Raw genomic sequence first — 21,427 nt, 5'->3', positions numbered from 1 at the left:
AGCTTCACTGATAAGCTAACTCCTATTAGCACAACTTGAACTTGAATAGACTTTTCCAGCATTCATAAATTCAAAATCCAGTCATATTGGGTTTTGAAGCAAAAGTAGACCAATGGTAGCTTAGCCGTCCGTTGCTGTTGTTTTCTGATGTGGCTTGTGCATCAGATTTGCAGTTGTGCCTGAAACATGTGAATATAAAGGTAAAAAATTTGATTATGTTGTATCGCATTAAAATCTATAAATAAAACAAAATTAACTTTTAGAGTTCCCGGCCCTACTTTTTACTGTCACTTCTCGGCTTTTCATGGAGCTTGTTCTGCACATGCCTGCTTTCACATTCAGCAGTGGGGCTCTTTGCCCAGGTAGCCGGAAACCAAGAGGTGGAGCTGCTACTCATGGCATCACACTGCAATCAGTCTGTAAAATATCTTTTTTTTTTTTTTTAACTCTGGTAAATTTGTAAGTTATCTGTTTTTGACTTGTGAGTTAGCAGTTGTGTGTGTGTGTGTATGTGTCTTCAGGTATCAGGGCTACATTGGCGCTGCTCTGGTCCTTGGCGGAGTGGACTGTAATGGACCTCACTTGTACAGCATTTACCCCCATGGTTCCACTGATAAGCTGCCCTACGTAACTATGGGTCAGTTTGTCTCACTAACAGCTTCTAGCTTTTCTGATAGTTTAAATGCAAACCATAGTTTAATTTATTTGTTTTTACTTTGTTTTTGTTCCATTTATCCTCACTTGTTTCTGGATAGATGTGGAAGAGAGTAAGACGAACTACTGTTTCCAGACTGCTGATGTTGTTTTGGAGTCAGTAATTTATATTTCAGGGTTTTATTTTCTAAACCAGGTAGAGGTTCAGATTCAGTTAGATTTTTTTGTTGTCCTGTGCAGGTTAGACAAAGTCAACAGGATGAGAACTGCATTACTCACTACAAAATCAAGAAATACTAATCACATTCAGTAGAAGTACACAAAGAATGTGTAGGTTCAGTTCAGGCTCAATAAAAACTACGTTTAGAAGTACTACTCAGTTTATTCTTACTGCTTGGTACTTGCTATTATGCTTTTTTCTTTTCTGATTGTTGTAGTTTTTTGGAAACGTTCTTTATTAATTGCACCTTTCTGCAGCAGCAGTCTCTTCTCCCTGAGACTTGTTGTTTCTTCTTTGAATAAATCTGTACCACATAGTCTGTCAATAATGAAGCAGTCTTATTTCTGCCTTGGAGTTGTTTTTTAAAACCCCTGTAACCCAAAGCATTATGATTACTGGGGTTACTGAGGTTAGGACACTGTTAGGTCAGTGACCCAAGTCTCGCTCTTCTTAAGGCTCTGGCTCCCTGGCTGCCATGGCTGTTTTTGAAGATCGCTACAAGCCAGACCTGGAGGTGAGCCAGTCACTGCTCAGTTTAACATCAGTTCAGTAACCATGACGGTTCACGCTTTACCTGAGCTTCCATGTTGCTGCTTCCTTTTAGGAGGAGGAAGCCAAGCGGCTGGTGCGTGACGCCATCGCTGCAGGCATCTTTAACGACCTGGGCTCTGGCAGTAACATTGACCTCACCGTCATCACCAAGGGCAACGTGGACTACATCAGACCACACGATGAGGCCAACAAGAAGGGGGTCAGGTGAGAACTACTGCAACATCTGGATCTTCAATTGGATACTTCCTGGCAGATTCAGCCAGAATGTTGTCAGTTTGCTACATGTTACTTTATAAATATGTCTTAAAACAGCCCTAGAGACTGCTGGCTCTAGAGCCCTTACACTAGTGGGCTAGTGCATCCCACTAGTGTAATGGGATGCAACAGATGAATCCAATTTCACTAGTGCATGGTTGTTGTGGCATTTCTCATGTTACAATTTGTCTCACCATGAATACAGTGCATCATGTGTCTTGCCTCTAAAAAGCAGCTTTATTGCATCAGTCTATGAACCTTGGCTGACAACTTGTTTTATTGCTTGTTCTCCCTGAAGACTAAATGAGCTTGAGGCCTTGCAGCTGTAAGTAAGATGGAGTGTTTAGTGCAGACTTGACTTACCAGCCACCATAACTTGTCAGAGTTCTCTACTAACCAGCTCTTACCAACTTTGCATAGCTAGTAGGGATGTGCCGATCAATCGGCCACCGATCACAATCGGCAGTTTTCCGTGAAAAAGTATGTGATTGCCGATCACTGTCTTTTGTTGTCAATCACAAAAACTGATCATCTGTAACTCACTTTGCAGTCTGCAGAGGAATCTGTTTGCAGCGTATCTCCCCGTCCCTTCACACTACGCAAGCACGCAGTAGCAAATCCTAAGCAATGTGTTGTTTAACTATAACTCTGAGAGTGAATGGGGAAGTTTGCATCTTGAGACAGGAAAATACCTTGGGTGTGAAGCACGTCAAAATCAGGATCAGGACAATGAATTTAATGTGACATTTAAAAAAACAAACATTTGTAAGAATATGGTGAGTTATTGAGGCCCACTGCATGTAAAAAGACATCTCCCTGAGCGATCAGACGGCAGGTAAAGCAGCGCACAATTTCCAACACTCACCCAGATGTACATTACAGTCAGAAAGCTAAAGGAACAACCCAAAAAATAAAGTCATGGGGATAGCGGTGGAAGATGCTGGATTCTGCCCTCCACTTTTAGACTATGCGCTATTGATATTTCACAGACGTAGCGCCGTCCAACCTCACCAGACAGTGGACTCTTATATCGAACAGCTTCTTAAAGCTGCACCATGTAACTTAAAAAAAAAAGTTTTTACATTAGCGTTAAAACTTTTGTTATGTCCTAACATAAGGCAGAAAATCTTTGGGGAAAAAAACATCGAGCTCCTCTTCCTCCTCACTGAAAGCATGGGGCAGAATTACACAGCTCGGTCAGAAACAACCAATCAGAACAGCACAAAACAATTAGCCATGCTCTCAGGAAGTTTTGATTTAGTATGTTAGGATTGTTTATTTGAATGCAACCTGCATTTAACTTAAAATGAATGTTTTTCTTTTTCACTTGAAATTATTTGATATGGACAGTGTTGTGAGATTTACTTGACTTGTGTATAATTTAGGCTGTTGAGCCTTACTGCTAAATATTATTTTACTGATTGCAGGTCCTTTTGACTGAATAGCTGCTGTATTGTTCCTGCAAGTATGTTTTATGTCTAAATTAGGTGAATTTATTGCCAGATCATTTTTCCAGATCACATTGTAGCATTTATACCTAAAGCAAAAAATTAACAACCAATCCAGGTAATCAGCAGTGATCGATGATCAGCAGTGATCGGCCCTTATGGGTGATCGGAATCGACTGCAAAAAAACCTGATCGGAGCATCCCTAATAGCTAGCATGCATGGCTTGTCTGTAGGCTGATGGTTCCTATTGTGTGCAAATTAACCATGGATTTGAATTTGTTTTTGTTCTTGATGTGGTCTAGACATAATGAATAAGGATTTATACTTTATCTTGTTCTTTTTCTCAATGCAGAACCGGTGATTACAAGTACAAAAGAGGAACGACTGCTGTGTTATCAAAGTGTGTAACCCCACTGGACCTGGAGGTGGTGGAGGAGTCCATCCAAACTATGGACACTTCCTAAAATGTTTGTTTTTTTGATGTACCTCTCCCTTTTAGAACACCTGACACACATTATGTCCATGGTCAACAATAAAGTTTTGAGTTGACTGATTAATTTTTTTTTTTTAAATCAAGATCAACATTTTGGTTCAACAAACGAGAAACACATTACCGTTGTTGGCAGTACTTTTAAGAGATTTTAAATATTGAATAATTCAGACTAAAAATTAAAGACGAAGCTGAATCCAGTTTGGAAGATAATTTCCTCAAAATTATTTGAGGAAATTAGAGTTAGGGGTTAGGGTTAACCTAAGTCACAGGGTGATTGGTAGGTGAGTGGAAACATAATCCCTTCACTAACTTAGTCAGAAGAAAAAGAAAAAAGAATATTAGAAAATAATAGAATCTAAATAAATGGGCAGACAGAGAAAATAGGAAGAGAGAAAATGCAGAGGCAATATTTGAGAAACTATATCAGTGTATGAAGAAAATAAATACAGAGTATGGAAAGTTTGAAATATATGGTGAAATCAAATGCAAAATGAGAAAAATTGTAAATGAATTGAGGAAACTAGTTAAACTAAGATTGAAAAATTAATTGATAAGTTGATGCAGTAAATCACACTGTATAATCAAATCAGTTGTGACAGTCCTTGTATTTTATAATTTCAATGAAGTATTTAGCACATTACTCACTTTATCAAGCCATTTATTTATTTTTATATTGGTTCTCAATTTTGGCAGGATCTGTTGTCCGTAGAAACTAAATTCTTAAAGCTGAAAATGTTGAATTCTTCCTAAGCATGGGGCTGGATTTTCTCTGCTGCTTATAAGAACGAAATTCATAAACATCACTTATAAACAGCTCATTTGGCAGATTCACAATCTAATCCAATTTGAATAACTTTTGGACCAGTCTGTAAGTATGACTCACTGGTATGACTTGGCCCCAATCATTTGTTCAGTTAGAACTTAAGTCTAATGACTGTAAGGTATGATGAGAGGAACAAACATTTCTACAGGATCAGACACCAGCCATAGAAAAACTCACCTGCTGAATGCTAATTCTGCTGCTGTGCCTCTATACCACAGTCATGACAAATGGATTGGAAGTGTTCACAGAAAAACATCTTAGTGCACTAAAACACATCTCTTAGATTTTGTTTGAGAGTCATTGCTAGAGATGTAGATTTTGGCCTGGAAGCCAGGGCTGGTTTCTGAAGCAGCAGATGCAGCTAAGCTCCTCAGACTGGGCAGAGTGGGCTCCAAGTGGCATTCAGGTGCTGGACGTCCAGATGTGCATCTGTTTGGCTGTCTGTAGCACGAAGACAATGTCAGGCCTCTGGACTGGGTCTGGGTTGATGCACATGCTGACCAGGTCACGTAGCTGGGGATAAGGTGGGATTCATTATCTTGTCAGTAACAGAGAACTGTGTTTTACACCAGAAAAAAATCCTGTTTCATTTCAAAGAACATTTTCAACAAATGTGTATCTATTATAATAATGTTATAAACCCATTTGTCCAATTTTTTTCACTGAAATGAGTTAAGAACAGCTAAATATGTAAAAACAGCACTAAGCAAAGACAGTTCTACAGCTCTCTGATCTGGGCGGGGTCTGGAGCTTGAAGTGGCAAGAATCAGCTAATCCAGTTTTTTCAAAAGTACCCAGGATTCTGTTTTAAAGCTTCCAACTGAAATTTAAACTAACAGATAAAACCCAACAGAGTAAACACAGAGGAGTTTGTTCAGTCTGAGTGAAGACTTGTCAGTTCTCAGTTTTTCCCTTTTGAAACATCACATGACAAGTTTATGTGTACAAAACCATTCATACACAATGATTCAGAGGGCTCTAAAGGAAACCAAATGAGCAAATATAAGGAAGTTACATACAAAATACATCAAAGGACAATAGTGAAAGAAAAAAAGAAAAATGTTAATATAATTAAGGAAGCAGCTTTTTATCCCATCCCATCTCCTGCTGTCATAATTATCACAGTTAGAATAAATGCACCTAACTGTGGACACCATTTGTATTTAGCAGCAGAGACTAAAATCTGTGATGTACAAATCCTGTGAACACATCTCAAACCAATAAACATTTACACATCTACTTGAATAATCACTGTTGAAGGAAAATGGAAGACAAGTTGGGTATTAGACAAAGTAGTTTACCTTCTTGGAGTAATGGTCAGATGGGAGTGGAGGGTAGTCACACTGCTCAATCTTTTGACAAAGGGACAAAAGGTCCATTTTGTCCCCATAAAATGGACTCTGTAGTGCAGCCATCTAGAGACAGAGGGAGCCAGTGAGTCAATGACACAAAATCCTGCCAGAAAAATCAAGAAGCACATTTTCTCATGGTGAGTAGGGCCTGATCACTGCACCCTATGCCCCTTTATGAAGTGTGTACTAAATCAAAGTGAACAAGGGTTCGAATTCACATTCACATTGGATCTGTTTAGGCATCTGTGCTGCTAAAAGGCACAACTACAACAACAACAAAAAGGGATTTTAAATGTACAGTATAGGCATTTTTGTTTCCCGAAGTCATTGCTGGCTGTTCAAAAATGTTTTTTATGACTTGTTTAAGACTGAGCAAAATTCTATGTATTCTCACATGTTCAGTAGAGCAAAACAAAAATTATTTCAATGCTTTACATTTGAAACAGATTACTTTTTTACAACAAACACAACTTGCTCTGTGAGGATTGCCATATTTCCAATGGCAACTATGATGATTTTATCAAAAAATACGCATTAAAATATACATTCAATTTAAAAGTTTTAAAGGCAATTCATCTAATTAAGGTATGATTACATTCAGCTGTTACTCCAAAAGAGCCATGTCTGATTATGTATAGTTGTAGTGACAAATTTTTTTATAATAAATTGATAAGGAGCACTCTGACATCCCCCCTGAGAAGAAAACATTTGTTTCAAAATCATGATATCTCTAAAGAAAATAAGAACCAAATATCTTTCTTTTCCACTCACAAAAAATAAAGAAATTAATTTCAAAATTTTGTATCAAGTTTTTCCTATAATAACTTTCTGAAAACAAAATTCAATACAAATATCAATACCATTTCCTCTTGCATTTGTAACATTTTGTTTTACTTTCCTCACACTTAGTTTGTGACTATTCTTTTTATTTCTTCCTTTTTCTGCTCAGTTTATCATATCAAATCTTTTTGTTACTGACGTGTGCTTTATATTATTTTTTTATTAATTCTCAATAAAGACAAAAAATTGCCATATTTCCACCTTTCAAAATGTCACATGCAGTGAGGAATTGTGGGTAATATACTTCACCGAGATCCGACTGGATGCAAGCTAACCAGAAGTGCAGAAATACGACCCAAAAGAAATGGGGCGAAGGCCAGATGTGGAGAATTGGGACAAACTACACAGTCAAATATTTCAACATGAATGTGCATTTGAATGACACAAGCGTGGTACAAGGTTGAAGCAGTGGTGCCCAAAGTCGGTCCTTGAGGGCCGGCATCCAAAACTTTTTAGTTCTCTCCCTGGTGGTAGTAACAACCTTTTCAGGATGTCAATGTTTTTCTTAGGCCTCTAATGAGCCATCATTTGACCCAGGTGAGTTAAACCAGGGAGAGTACATGCAAGATGCTGGCCCTCAAGGATCGACTGTGGGCACCACTGTCTAAGTTTTTTTTTAGTTTTTTTTTAACAAGAGTCAAGGGTGCGAGTATTGGGACAGCTAGGGCATAGGAGTCTTTATAATTGTTCTCAGTGTTATAGGAAGATGTTTATTACATTTGAGAGGAACTAAATGTTCTTCCAGGAATATTCATTTCAAGGCTGAGGCATGATCTATGTACTCAGATTTCAGTTAGACTTTGTAAAGAAGGCAAGTAGCAAAACAGAATGAAGCTGTGAGAACATCATCAACACTATCCAGCCTGGCACAACATTTGAAGTTTACTGGCCAATCAGATCCTCTGACACACTCCAGAAGGTCAGTCTAAGGTCAGTCTCTGCATATTAATAGTGAACAATGGCCCAGCATTCCAATATAATTGAAGGAAGTGAATGAAAACAGAGGTCTCTATTCATACACAGGAGGCAAGCATCAACATGAGAAGAAGTCCATCTGTTCCACACTGTCACCAGGTGGTGGAAGCTAAAATCTTTCCACCACCACATTTTTGGATGCACAGAAGACATTACTCCCTGCTGCTTCAGGCAGCTCATTTCAGACAGCTTGAGAAAATGATCTGCACATAACTGGTGGGGTTAAAATACAACAAAGATGTCCGTTACATTAAGTTGGCTCATGAAGTGAGCTTATATTTAACCTGTTTTACTTGAACACAGAGCAGTTCAGGCAAAGACGCAAACAGTCAGTTTTCACATTTCTGCTGGTGAAAAGCCAACTATGGAAGACAATGGACTGGGCTCTAGGCGGTGTCTGTGTTGAAGACATCCAGTAATATAAGAAGATTTGTCATTTGATCTTCCACACATTTTATAAAGCAAAGAGTGAGAAATCCCAACGGCTTCCATCATGGCATCACTGTGGGAAATCTTTGCATCATTATTCATTGTAAGGAATACCAGTTCAGTTGCAAAGCAAGAGAAAGCTTTCTTTAAATGTACAGAAGGTAATCCCAGAGCGCTTCACATGGGAGAAACATTACATCCAATCACAGCTGCTAATCTCAGGACTGAACAGAATAAACCACTGTTAGCTTCCTGCACCAGTTAGGAAAGTAGTACAGACAGGTTCATATAGACCCCTTTTGTCACATCAGTTTTGACTACATCAGGTTTAAAACCTAATTTGACATTTTCAGAAAGACGAAAATACTCTTCCAGACAGACTTAAAGGAACAGTGAATATGTCCACCAAGCTTTAGTTGCTAGGCTTCTGATGCCTAAATGAAGTTGGCTGTTACATCTGAACCAATGTTCAGTTTAAACTTTGCAGTAAATCAATATGTTTCACTAAACACTACAAGAACCATCTGTTCACTTTCTAGTGTTTTTGTCAATACTTCCTCACAATCTCTGAGAAAATAAAGAAAAAATAAAAACAGCTGCCACTAATGGTGGCTGCTTACCATTAGTGGCAGTTGAATGGTCTGCTGCTTACATTTGATAATTGAAGTAGGCTGTTTTACTGTCCAGCAGGCATATGAGATCAATCTTTCAAGTAGTGGTTGATATTGTAGCAGTCCCATTGAACAGTCAGTGAGTTCCAGCTGCTATTAGCTGCTGGATTACTCTTCAATTATCCATCCATTGACCATAAGCATTTTCATTTCAAGGTCACGGGAGGCTGTTGGTGAAAGGTGGTAAACTAGCAAGTTAACCACAGAGCAACCAGTTCCTACCGGCAGGAGCTCTGTGAGCAAGCCACTCTGCAGTTATCACTTAGACAGGAAAATTTCTCTTTGAAAACTGCATCAGGAAAAGCAGATGTGCAGACATGATGCTTTCAAGTCAGCTAAAATCTTTCCACCACCACATTGTTGGATGTACAGAAGACATTACTCCCTTCAGGCAGCTCATTTCATATAGCTTGTAAAACCTGTTTTATTCCTAAAGAAATCAGCAACCTCCTCTTTGTAAATCAAAACAAAAATGAATAAAGAAACATTCCCACAATGAAATAAATAGAAGTGGGCTGGGCCATCATCTGTTGTGATGTTTAGATATCAGCATATTTGATTGTGATAACTAGTAGTGAAAATCCTGACAGTTTTATAACTAGCTGATAAAATCTGTAGTTCTATACAGTCTGTTTTGAGTGAAACAATTTTTTTCCACTGAAAGTCTAACATTTCCTGCTGCAGAAGATGTCCCTCCTTTTTTTATTTTTTACAACAGTTCATGTCTCTTCATCTAAAAGAACAACAGAAAGCACTATGCCCCGTCTTTCAGTGTTTAACTCTGTCTCTCTCCTAGACAAGCTATTGGCTGGATAACTTAACATTGGTAAGAAAAGAGAGCCAAAGTGATGGCTAATCATGGTTCAACCAGCCACATTAATTGAATTTAGTTTTTAAGCAAATATTTAGCTTAATTTTTTTGACAAATGAATCAGAATCTACCATGCATAGGTAAAGTATTTTTTTAATACTTAAAAATATACTGTTTTTTTTGTAAGTTGTCATGTTCTGTGTTTTCTGTGTATTTATTTAGAGTTTTCTGTGTCCCCGAGTCTTCGTGTTGTCCTGTCTTCCCCTTGATTGTTCCCAGGTGTGTCTCTTTCTGTGATTACCCGCTGTGTATTTAACTCCACCTGTGTTCCTTGTTCCTCGTCGGGTCCTTGTCAATGCGTCTTATGTGCGTTCAGTCCTTCGTGTTGTCCAGTCAATTTACCAGTTGCTACCGGCGTTGAGCCCTGGCTTCTGCTCAGTCGTGCTGCCTGGTTGTTTGTGGACTATTTTGGACTAATTTATCATTAAAACCGTCATTTCTCACGTTACCTGGGTCTACTGCGTCTGCCTCACCACCTCGCACCCGCAAATTCATGACATAAGTGTTTAGGGATACAGTCTACCATAGAGATGAAGGTGTATGTAAGTATGGATCTGAGACAATCAAACAAAATGATTAAAAATCTTTTCTATAGACCAGGCTAATTTTGCAGACACCAAAACCCTGGTTTGTCCAGATCATGGTTATGGCAGCTCACCTCATACAGAAGACAACCCAGGGACCAGATGTCTGATTTGAAGTTGTATCCATTCTCATGGATCCTTTCTGGTGACATGTAGTAAGGGGTTCCCACTGTGAAGGTGGAAGGAAAGTTAGAGTTTGGTTACTGCATAATCTTCAGCATCGAGAGAAGAGTTGCGTTCTAGAAAATAAAACTTACTAAAATAACAGTAAAGGAAGACTTCAGGAAAATGTCTACAAACTGTCTATATGCTTGTTTTAATAACACTAATTTCAAACTGCCACTTCAGTAAAATACATACACATTGCATTCATGTACAGCAGGTACTAGAATTTGTTTAGTGTGGGTGTGTTACCTAAAGAATGTGCTGCTGTGGTTTTAGAGCTGAAGAAGCGTCCTAATCCAAGATCTCCCAGTTTTACCTCCCCTGTGGCTGTTATGAACACATTGGCTGGCTTGATATCTGTTTACACACATCCAAACCTCTTTCAGATCCAGAACATAATTCATTATAAATATGTACATTCAAATTACAAGAGATATACAAAGACAGTTTTACAATATAAAGACATTTTTTCCCTTTTTCAAGATGGAAATCGTCTTTGTTAGGTAATCAAGCTAAACATTACACTGGTCTATACTTCAAAGCGAGTATAAATGAACACTCTACTTGGCAGGGGACATAGGGCTGAATGAAAGGGACAAGTCAACACCATCACTGCTGATCAGTTTGCTTACTTGTAGAGGCTAAGATGTTCCTAATATTTATGACATTTTAGCAATAATAGCATTTTTCTTTTATTGTATTTCTTCACTTAAAAATACTTTGATATTCCTGATGCATAAACAATTCTCTTTATGCATGGTCTCCTATAATAAAAGAAGTTAAACAAGTGGCAGCAGAAACCAAATTCATAACCCATAGCCTTTGACCTTCACTCTGACATTAAATCAAACTAAATGTTAGCTGTTTTTGGTCAGTAGAGACTCTTTATATTGCTTCTGTTTGCTAGTCAAAATAATGAGAGAGAGAGTAATGTGAAACATTATTTATTAATTTCTTCAAAGTTTGACATCTCATACACTAAAGGTGCATTCCTACAAATCCACTTTAATCCAAAAGTCCATTCGCCAAGAAAGTCTGGTTAATCTGGAGAGGTGTGAATTTGTAATGGAACTCTGTTTCGGACCAAAACAGTGAACTTTGGTCCTACAAACTCTGGTGCATTTATAATGCATATGTGAACGCCAAGTGGACTGGACACTGCTCCAAAAGCAGGAAGTGGACTACATTCTGGGTTAGTACAACCAAAACAAATGCGCATATCTATCGCTGGTGGGAGAAATGTCTATATAGTCTTTTAACAAAGACAGAAGGGAGATCCTCCAACCTATAAAATTTATTTTTGTTTACATTTTGTGAGAAGGACGTTTTGCTCAGTGTCTTCTTCAGAACTTTTCATGTCGTTTCCTTCAGAAGGTCCTGGTGTAGCTCCACTACAGGTGATGGGGGGGAACATGTTTTTTTTCAAATGGTTTGGATTGTTTGACAGTGACCAAAACAGTGAACTGAAAATTAAACATATGTTTGGTCCCCAAACAAACAGAATCTACCAGACTATCAGGGGGGGAAACACCTCACAGTACCATGTCCTATAAACAAGCTTATGAAACTCCATTAAATCTGCTGATGGTTCATCCATCCAACATGGATCATCCATCCAACATGGTTCATCCATGTTAAATAGAGGCACACCTCTGGATATATTTCAATATCGACCATGTTGGCTCAGCTACACAAATTAAGCACCATTATCTTTCACTTTCTAAAGACAGTTATTGATTTGTCTTTTTAACTGAGAGATCCTAACATTTATACGATCAGTGGGCCCATGTACATAGAGACAGACATGAGGTGTGCATGCTGAAAATGCAACCTGGGGAATGAATGAATCTGTACACAGCTGTTTACCCCGGTGCATGACTCTGCGTGAATGCATGTGCTCCAGGGCACTGCACAACTGTACAAAATATTTCCAGATCGTCTTCTCTGGTATCAGCCGTCGCTTTTTCTTGAAGTGCTGCAAGGATATAAGAAATAATACATTCAAGAATATATTAATTCTATTCTATTCTAAATCTAGGTGAACCAAAAATGTTTATAGCTTAAGTGCTGTACATTGAGAGATTAGACAAGAACTATAAGTAGCTGCTTTTTACGTGGGAAACATGAAATAAACAAGGTTCACTGAGGCAACAAGCAAAGCTCTGGAATTGCTGCTACAAACTCGAAGCTTTTGATACTTGATACATGTAGAGAAGAATGACCAGTATTTACATGTAAAGACAGGAAGTGGCAATGCAACAACTGTTCATAGGTCATGAAGTCAGACTGTTGCACACACACATCTGTATATTCTTGCCTTCGTTGTGGCATTTCTAGTTTTCTTTTCTACTAACATACATGTAAGTAAAATGGAAATACTGTCATGGTTGTTGTTTCACATTTACACATAAAAAGGTATCTAATTCCATGCAACAAAACTTAATTGTGGATGAAAGTTTTTACTTTCTGTGCAATCTGATGTTTACAGTGACCTGTATCTGACCTTTATCATCTGAGAAAGATCTCCAGCATCTGCCAGTTCCAGAACAATGTTCAGCTCATTGTCTTCGATAAAAGAGTCCAGGTACTTGATTACATTAAGGTGATTCAGTTGCTGCAACACACAAACAGGAAGTGCATGCTTCAGGAGGCATTGTTTCAATGTAACGTTTTTATCTTTAGCTAGCATTTAGCTACCCTCAGATACAGATGTGACATCTGAAGCCAGGTTTTGATGTTGTGGACTGAGTAAAAAGGGAGTGTGTCAGATGAAACCCCCACTGAAAACCACGTGATTGACAACAAACGATGCTTCGTATTACCTGGTGACTGCTTCATTGAATGTCGGTTTTCAAAATAAAAGTGCGATGAACCATGCTGCTTCATGGGTTGTTGTAGGTAATTTGGTGGCGCATCAGAGGAGAATATTTGTCTTCAGGAGTGGTCAAAATAAAAGGAAAATTGACCAACATATTTGCTGTGTATTGATGATGGCACTCATCAAAATATAATATTTGTTACTAGTTTTCGCAATTGGTGAACACGCAGGTTCTGGCAGTACGCACCTAATGGCGCCGAGGAGACCCCGGCTCTCATTTTACCCCCCAGCTGCACAGTTGGTGCAGTCATGTGGGAAATTGCAGACATTGTGAATAGAGCCTCACGGAAGAAACCAGATCCAGGTAACGGGCCTCCAAATAGGACCTGTCCCCCCACTTCTGTCCGTTCTCAACTTATTCATTGGTATTCTGCCACGTTTTCGGCTCACCCTGGAACCATATCACTCATTGTTCATCGTTTCTGGTGGCCATCCTTGCACAAGGACTTGAAAGAGTATGTCCTCGCCTGTCAAGTGTGCACTCGTAATAAACCGTCCCATCAGCCACCTGCAGGCCTTCTCCAACCTTTGAAGGTTCCCAAGCATTCTTGATCCCACATCGCAGTAGATTTTTTACCGGACTTCCCACGTCGCAACGCATGATCACTATTCTAACCATAGTTGACCGTTTCTCCAAAGCATGTCACCTTGTCCCTCTCAGAAAGCTTCCTTCTGCATTCCACTGCTCAGCTCCTCATCAAGCATGTTTTCTGGCTGCATGGTATTCCTATGGAGATCCTGTCTGATTGTGGACCACAATTCATCTCACAGGTATGGAAACAGTTCTGTCTCGCCCTCAACACTAAAGTTTCTCTCTCATCTGGTTATCACCCCCAGTCAAATGGACAGACAGAGCATATGAACCAGGAGCTTGAATCAACTCTCCGCTGTTTCTCATCCTCCAATCCGTCTGATTGGAGTAAATTTCTATCCTCGGTAGAATACGCTCATAATTCTCACACCTCAGCAGCCACAGGTCACTCCCATTTTGAGATCTCACTAGGTTACCAACTGCCCCTCTACCCGGAGGACAAGAAGGATATTTATGTAACCTCAGCCACCACATCCGATGGTGTAGTTGCATTTGGTCCAACACAGTTACCGCCCTCCAGCGCACTGCCGACCAGAACCATCGCTTCGTCGATCGTCGCCATATACTGGCTCCCAAATACTCACTGGGACAGAAGGTTTTTCTGTCTTCTAGGGATATTCCCTTCAGATCCATCTCGAAGAAGCTCATTCCACGCTTCATTGTATGTCATTGAGTCAATCATCAGTCCCACAGCTGTTCGCCTCTGACTTTCCCCTAATCTCCATGTCCACCCTATGTTCCATGTCTCCCAAATCAAGCCGGTTATCACCTGTTTAAGAGTAAATCTGCATGTGGGTCAGAAGAGTAACTAAACTGCAGTGTTGTGCTTGCCTACTGAAAATTCAACATAGTGTTTGTCTGTTGTTCTCAGATTGTTTCTGTAGGAAATTTCATTTCAGTCAAAAATCAATTCGTGCAGTTTTTTTATGCACTTGTTAATTAATTTTATCAAATGAATACATTAGCATGGGAGGACTTTACCTTTAGCAGATCAATCTCTTTAAGGCAGTCCTGACGAGCCTTCACATCCATCATCTCAAAAATCTGCAGTGGAAAATTTGTAATGGTCTTTTCTTACAGAGATATAACAGCATTCAAGTTAAAGAGATGTCTAAGAGATGTTTAAATGTTTTAAATAGATTTTAAATAAATCTATTTAAAAACATTTTGTCCATATTTTGTGAAATCACAACATTATTTTGCACCATAAAATCTTCAGTTTTATACAGATATTAGCCCACTGGCAGCAGCTGGCTTACTAACCACCAGTAGAAGATTGTTCTGAAGCCCTATTGGAGCACTATACCTGAACTTTTTTGAGTGCAACCAGCTGTCCATCCAGCAGGTATGTGGCTTTATAGACCTCACTGAACTGACCACGACCAATCTTCTTTTCAATGCGGAAGTTTGCCATAGTGCAGAAAAACTGAAGGCTTGATACATTTCTCTGTTCAAGGAAAGGATTAGGGGAAAAACTGTCAAACTCAAATGGCAGAAAAAGAAATTTTACAGCATTAGCAAAAGCTGTGTAATACAATTTTAAAAAAAGTCAGTTCCAGATCGACAAATAGTGGTCAATCTGGAACCAGCTTAGAAGTTTCAGGATAACTTGTAGTAGCATTGATGCTATATTGTAGCATTGTAGTATCAATGTAGCATACTACAATGCTACATTCTAGCATTTAGTGAAAAATAATGATAGCGGTCATAATAACATGGTTAATGGGTTTGGATAGAACAGTCAATGACTTAAGCAAAAATTCAGTTTGTGAGGATGTTGTGTTTTCTACAAGAAGTTACAACTTTTATAAACAAAGGGTTCCTCTCTTCTGAAGGCACTCTGATATCACCCAACAATAAACATAACAGTCAGATTTCTCACCTGATCCTCCTGAGCAACAAGCATGCACAGGATGTTGTGATTGTCCAAAGCAGTTTGGTTGTTGTTTTGTGCTTCCATGTCAACACACACTCATCTGCAACAAATAATAGCTGATTATTTAACAGTTGCACAGCATTTTATTTGACAAAAATTAGGGGTGCACCGATTTATCGGTCAGCCGATTTATCGGCTGATTTTTACATGTGAAACCGATCTTATTCATCGATGTTATCAACCTCTGCAAAGGTCTCAAAATCAACCACTTTGCTTTTCTTTTCTCCTGTGAGAGAGGTTTTACTGGCAAACCGCTCAACCAGGTCATGTCTGCACATTTACAGTTTACAATAGTCACCCCATTGTTGCCTATTCAGCAACTTTCTTGATATATTGAGCAACATTTCAGACAAAAACTGGTATTGGCCAAAATCGGAATTGGTAAGTTAGGCTTTAAAAGAACAGTAATCGGCAATCGGTCAGAAAACTGCAATCAGTGCACCCCTAAAAATATGACAAAACACAAAATTAACCTTGAAGCATAAAAGAATAGTTTGGATGAACTGGGGAAGAGGTCAAACAGGGATAAGCGTCTATATCTAATTTTTTCTGCTTTCATCTGCCTTTTATTCTCTGTTAAACCCACATGTACTTGAAGTTTGTGCTATCCAGCTCTGTGGAATCCTCTAGCATATTTTTAATATGACCGTGTGCCTACAGAAGGTCCCTGAGGTGTGGAAAATGTCCTGCATTGTTAGGATGCCGAAGACACAATGACCCCGTGGCTCCGAGGACTAAGTCCGTAGTACTGACCTCTCACGTTGTGAAGACCCAGGAGGCAGCTTCAGCCCCTGTTCCAGTCACACTTGGACCCCTTGAGGTTTGCCTACCAACCCGAACTTAAAAGTTAAGGATACCATCATCTTCCTGCTCAAGTGTGCATACACTCACTTGGACCAGTCTGCAAGCACAATGAGAATTATATTTTTATACTTCTCTGGTGTATTCAACACCATTCGTCCGGCCCTACTAGGTCAGAAGTTAATGGCGATGCGGATGAACCCCACCTTGTGTCCTGGTTTGTGTACTATCTATTGTGAACCTGCAACAGCATGAGTCAACAGTTTTATCAGCAACACAGTGGCTTCACAAGGGACTGTTCTCTCTCCCTTCCTCTTCACCCTTTATACTACTGATTTCAGCTATTGAGACTTGTCACCTATAGAAGTTCTCCAATGACTCAGCTGTTGCTGGCTGTATCGGTGATGAGCTTTGGTTGGTGATGAGGTTTAGTACAGGGTTGCTGTAGGCAGCTTTGTCACATGGTGTAGGCTGAACCACTTGCAACCCGAGCCTCTATGTTGGCCGCCTTTCCCAGCTCCAAAGCTTCTACGTCCAAAACATGCCACAAGCTCTCCTGGTGCCGTAGCCCTGCATGCGTCAAGCTCCTAGTCCAGTGCTACAGTCCGCCACTAGCTGAAAGGCCAGCCTGGAGGCTCTTTGACCCTCTTTGTGGCTTCCTCCGTCCTCATGGTCGACCTCCAGACTTCAAGTTGCTGCTCCGCCAGGGCACTTCAAGGTACCTTCTCCAAAGGCGTCTTCCAAAGTATCTGCTCTTTCGTTGCCAGACCAGCAGACTCTTGCCTCCTTCATCACCAGGCTATCATACTCTTGCTTGCATTATGAACATAGCTTTGTTTTTGTTTTAGTTCTAATCCTCCTTCCCAGAAGCCCTACGCCCACACTGGCTTGGTTGTTTTTGTCTCTCTCGCCACCTTTGCCATTTTCTCTCTCCCTCTCCTCAGTCTGCCTCGTGTTCCTCTCACTCACACTAGTGAACTCATCAGCCCAGGTTATTGAATGAAGCATTGTCATGTCAAACACTCTATGTAAAAAAGTTTTGTGATGGAAATGAGGAAACAATGCTCAAATTTAAGTGTTTCAGAACATCAAACCAATTTAAATATGTAAAGATAACACAAGTAAACACAAAATATAGTTTTTAAATGAGACAAAAACTCCAAACCCAACTAGCCCTGTGTGGAAAAAGTGATTGCACGCATCACCTTTCGCTCAAAATGGATGAATTGGAAGATGCTCTTGCTGAGCAGGTTCGCCTGTAGTACCATTTATTTTATCCCTCTATGAGGCTCATTTTCAGCAAATAATGCTCCAACGTGAGTGTCCAATGACCTTTTATCTGAGAAATGTCAGTTAATAGAATGGGATGCAAATAATAATAGGAGGATGAAACATAACATAGCATGGACACCCGTCAGGCTGCATGGAGCAGCACGAGAGAGCATGAATGACTTGATTGATACAAATTAAAAATGAATCTGTAAAGGAAGGGAAGGGACTCTGCTTGTGACTCTATTGCGACACTGATCTAAAAGAGGCTTTTATCTGTTACTAACTGCCAATGAGTCACTCATATCCGGCAGTGGCTTACATTAGGCAATGACTACTGTCCATTAGGCATGAATTCATTCATGTGGTTGAATGAATTCCTGAATGCTCAGAAGAAGGCTCAAGAAAATGCATCACCCCCTAAAAGAAAGACATTTAAAAATTACATATAACAGTTATCCTGTGCATAGTCTGGTGACAGATTAATTTTCAATAGCACTTCTTTTGAGTGTCATTAACTGTCACACACATAGCACTGCTACTGTATGTTTCTATTCTATTCTAACCCTATCCTCCAACATTTTATACAGATCACAACATTAAAGAAACAACAAACACAATTATACACCATCTGTGATGAACTGATCATCATCCAGTCCTAGTCACTATCACAACAGCTCCCCTTTGAACAGTACAGGCTTCACTGGAACTGAACTTTCTCCAATTATGTTTCTGTTATTGGAACCTCAAGACTTACTGAAAACTCCAAAGTCAAACTTCCCATAATTCATAAACTCAGACTTAAAAATACAAACTGTGAGAAAATTGTGGTAACTGTTGAATATCAGTTCATTAAAACAAGTCTATTCTTGACATGGTTTTAGATCAGAGTATTGTATGTTTCTTACAGAAACTTAGTCTGACACTTAGTTTTGACAAAATACCACCTTGTTTCAGGCCATACCTCGTAACTGTTTCAGGAACTGGTTAGTCAGTTTGTTTGCGGATCGAATTAAATGGCAAACCCTTGCTGTTTCACTTGTCACATTTTCTTGTTTTAGGATTTTATTGTGTTTGCAATTTATTGGAGGGTCTTTTTTCTGATGGACCCAATTTTCCCTTGTCTGGTAACAAGGTAATATTTTAATCTCTCCAAATAGTTTCAACCATAATAAACCATTGTCTATAATGCCAAAAACCAACACAGTGGATTATGTGTTCTACTTTACCACAGGAACACGACACTTATCCATTCACTGGGAGTGTCCAATCAAGTGTCAAGTGTCATGTCCAAATGAACTTTAATGACATGTATAAGAAACCTCATTATTGAGTTCGGCAGAAAGACAAGGATATTACCAAGTGGGCCAAGTCATTTTAGGATGCAAACATGAGACAGTACACATCCACTAGAACATTTAATAAAGTTTTTATTTTTAAGTAATAAATAAATAATGTAATTTTGTTCCTAGTTACAAAGCTTGGTTAGAGTAACAAGCCAATCACAACTCTTTCCCCCATTTATTTCTAGTTTTATTTTTGATCCAGCCACTGTTTCATATAAACAGATTAAGAAAATAATCAGAATTTATGTATCAGAATCACAAACATCATTTACTTGTTTATTCATTGTAAGGCTTCATGTTGTTTTCACATTGCCTGTTTTACATAATGTCCACTTTATTGACGCATGAGACGAACAGTTGGTAATGCCTCAGTGCTTCATGGTGAAGCTTCATTTCACCATCACTAGTTGTATTTTATTTTTTGTGGCTAGTCCTTTTCTTTAGCTATTTTAATTCAATTATTCTGTGTTCTTAGTCTTTTCTGGATTTTGATTTATTTCAGTTCACTTCTTCTTAGTGTTTATGATTATTTCTTATTTCTAGTTCCTCTAGTTTAATTATGTTTCTTTAGTCTAATTATTCTTTAGTGTTAGATTTATTTTCTAGTCCTCTGTGCACTCTCCCTCACCCCTGCACCTCTCTCAGTCTGCCTTCCTCCTCTCTCCCCTCACACCTGTGATCAGACTGCCAATCAGCCTAGTTCTGTGTTTTAGCAATCAGTAATCTACCTCCCAGTATTTAAGCTCCTCTCTCTAACCCACTCCTAATGGTTCCTTCCATTCCTCCTCGTTTGGCTCTGTTTCTTTGTGTTCACATTCCTTGGATTTATTATTAGTTTCCTGGCCTGTTCTCTTGTGGATCTTGTGAGTTTTTGTTCCTTATTTTTTATTGAACCTTTTTCATCATCACCTTCATGCCTCTGCAGTTCTGAATTTGGGTCCACCACCAATCAACAAACAATTCATGACATATAATATCTAATATCAGTAACACTTTATTTGAAGGGGTGTGCATAAGACTGACATAACACTTTCATAACATAAATGACTCTTCATATATATTTATGAGTGTTGTCATGACGTGTCATTCGGCAAATAATGACATCTTTAATGCAAAGGTGCACTAAAAGTTGAAAGTGTCAACTTTGCATTATTCAGTAAATAAGGAAACTTTTAATACAAAATTTCATTAAAACCTGAATGAAAAGTCAACTAAAAATGTCAACTTTCCCTTAAAGGTGTTATTATTTACCAAATAACACTTCACGACAGTTATAGACATTCACAAAGACTCCTTTGGTGTTATGTGATGTTTATGACAGTTTCAAATAAAGTGTTACCCTAATTTAGGGAACATAGGTTGGAGAGTTTCTGATTTAAACTTACTGTAGCTCTCACAAATGCACAAAACAAAATGATATTAGGATTAAACTCCCCAGTCTAATAGTGTTTATAAATCACAGAGAAGGACAGATTAGCAGCAACAAAGACATGATGAGTCCATGACTTTATATCAAGCTCCTGCAGTCACAGAGGACATCAGCTCCATGACACAACTGACACGTGACTAATTTTAGGCAGTTCTTTGACCTTAAATGCCCAGGCATTCTCAGAAACCACAGTTTGATCACCGCCCACCTTGCAGCATGCAAACTGAACTGATTACCACAAGCACGAAGCTGTGGAGGTGTGTTGTCAGCAGAGGTGGGTTTTCTATTATCCTGTCACATTTTACTTTGAACTACACACGTGCGTCAAAATATTTAAATGTATGCTGCATGCCCACGCAGTCTCTCAATAGAAGGACTATGAGAAACCTAATTGTATTAATTTAAATAGAACTTCGGACATTGTGAATCTCATAAATCCCAGTGGAATATTAAGCGGTTGCGTATAACTAATAGCCGACGTCCACTAGTTTTAAGCAGATAAGTTACACACACAATGCAGCCTGTCATCTCTTTCAGATGAGTCCGCAGCTTCCAGCAGCGAGCTAATGTTATCAGCTATATCCGCTCCGTCAACATGTTAACTCACCCAAAACTCTGCTAGCTAGCTGCATGTCTTACCTAAGTCAGTCTTGCTGTCGGAGAACTAGAAATGTCGACAGTTTACATTGGTTCTAGTTGTCCAATTCTTCAAACGACAAATACCTCGAGCTCAGCCTGCGTGTTTGGCAGTAAGCCCATCTCGGGTATCCCGAGCCCAGCGAAGTTGTCAAACTTTCTGAATGAGAAGACCTATGAGCTGTGAAGTGATGAGGAGGAGATATG

The 21,427-nt window shown here is 39.1% G+C and overlaps 2 protein-coding genes across 5 annotated transcripts in view; one reads left to right on the top strand and one right to left on the bottom strand.

The window, feature by feature from the left end:
• The window catches only part of psmb7 (proteasome subunit beta 7), a 10,959-nt gene extending 7,272 nt beyond the window's left edge, over positions 1-3,687 (top strand). Inside the window, exons 5-9 of one of the 2 annotated variants that reach the window (XM_023338529.1) lie at positions 522-637; positions 1,330-1,388; positions 1,479-1,630; positions 1,980-2,006; positions 3,483-3,687. In XM_023338529.1, coding sequence (XP_023194297.1) covers positions 522-637; positions 1,330-1,388; positions 1,479-1,630; positions 1,980-2,006; positions 3,483-3,594 — 466 coding nt within the window. In that variant the 3' untranslated portion in view covers positions 3,595-3,687. The remainder of the gene's footprint in view (positions 1-521; positions 638-1,329; positions 1,389-1,478; positions 1,631-1,979; positions 2,007-3,482) is intronic. The other variant, XM_005809983.3, reaches the window with a different exon arrangement.
• LOC102221602 (serine/threonine-protein kinase Nek6-like) lies at positions 3,599-21,427 on the bottom strand. Of its 3 annotated transcripts, XM_023338527.1 has the most exons (11): positions 21,224-21,427; positions 16,493-16,640; positions 15,686-15,779; positions 15,110-15,250; positions 14,785-14,847; positions 12,837-12,947; positions 12,200-12,308; positions 10,583-10,690; positions 10,243-10,337; positions 5,748-5,861; positions 3,599-4,959 (listed from the first exon to the last, which is right to left on the bottom strand). In XM_023338527.1, the coding sequence occupies exons 3-11, from the start codon at positions 15,761-15,763 to the stop codon at positions 4,849-4,851; spliced, it is 930 nt and encodes a 309-aa protein (XP_023194295.1). In that variant the 5' UTR covers positions 15,764-15,779; positions 16,493-16,640; positions 21,224-21,427; the 3' UTR covers positions 3,599-4,848. The 3 variants fall into 3 exon arrangements, with proteins under 3 accessions (XP_023194295.1, XP_023194294.1, XP_023194296.1); XM_023338526.1 differs by lacking the exon at positions 16,493-16,640; XM_023338528.1 differs by lacking the exon at positions 16,493-16,640 and having other exon boundaries at positions 21,308-21,427.

The sequence above is a fragment of the Xiphophorus maculatus genome, chromosome 8 (assembly GCF_002775205.1).
Source record: "Xiphophorus maculatus strain JP 163 A chromosome 8, X_maculatus-5.0-male, whole genome shotgun sequence".
Lineage (NCBI taxonomy): Eukaryota > Metazoa > Chordata > Actinopteri > Cyprinodontiformes > Poeciliidae > Xiphophorus > Xiphophorus maculatus.
This window is presented reverse-complemented; position numbering and strand designations above follow the sequence as displayed.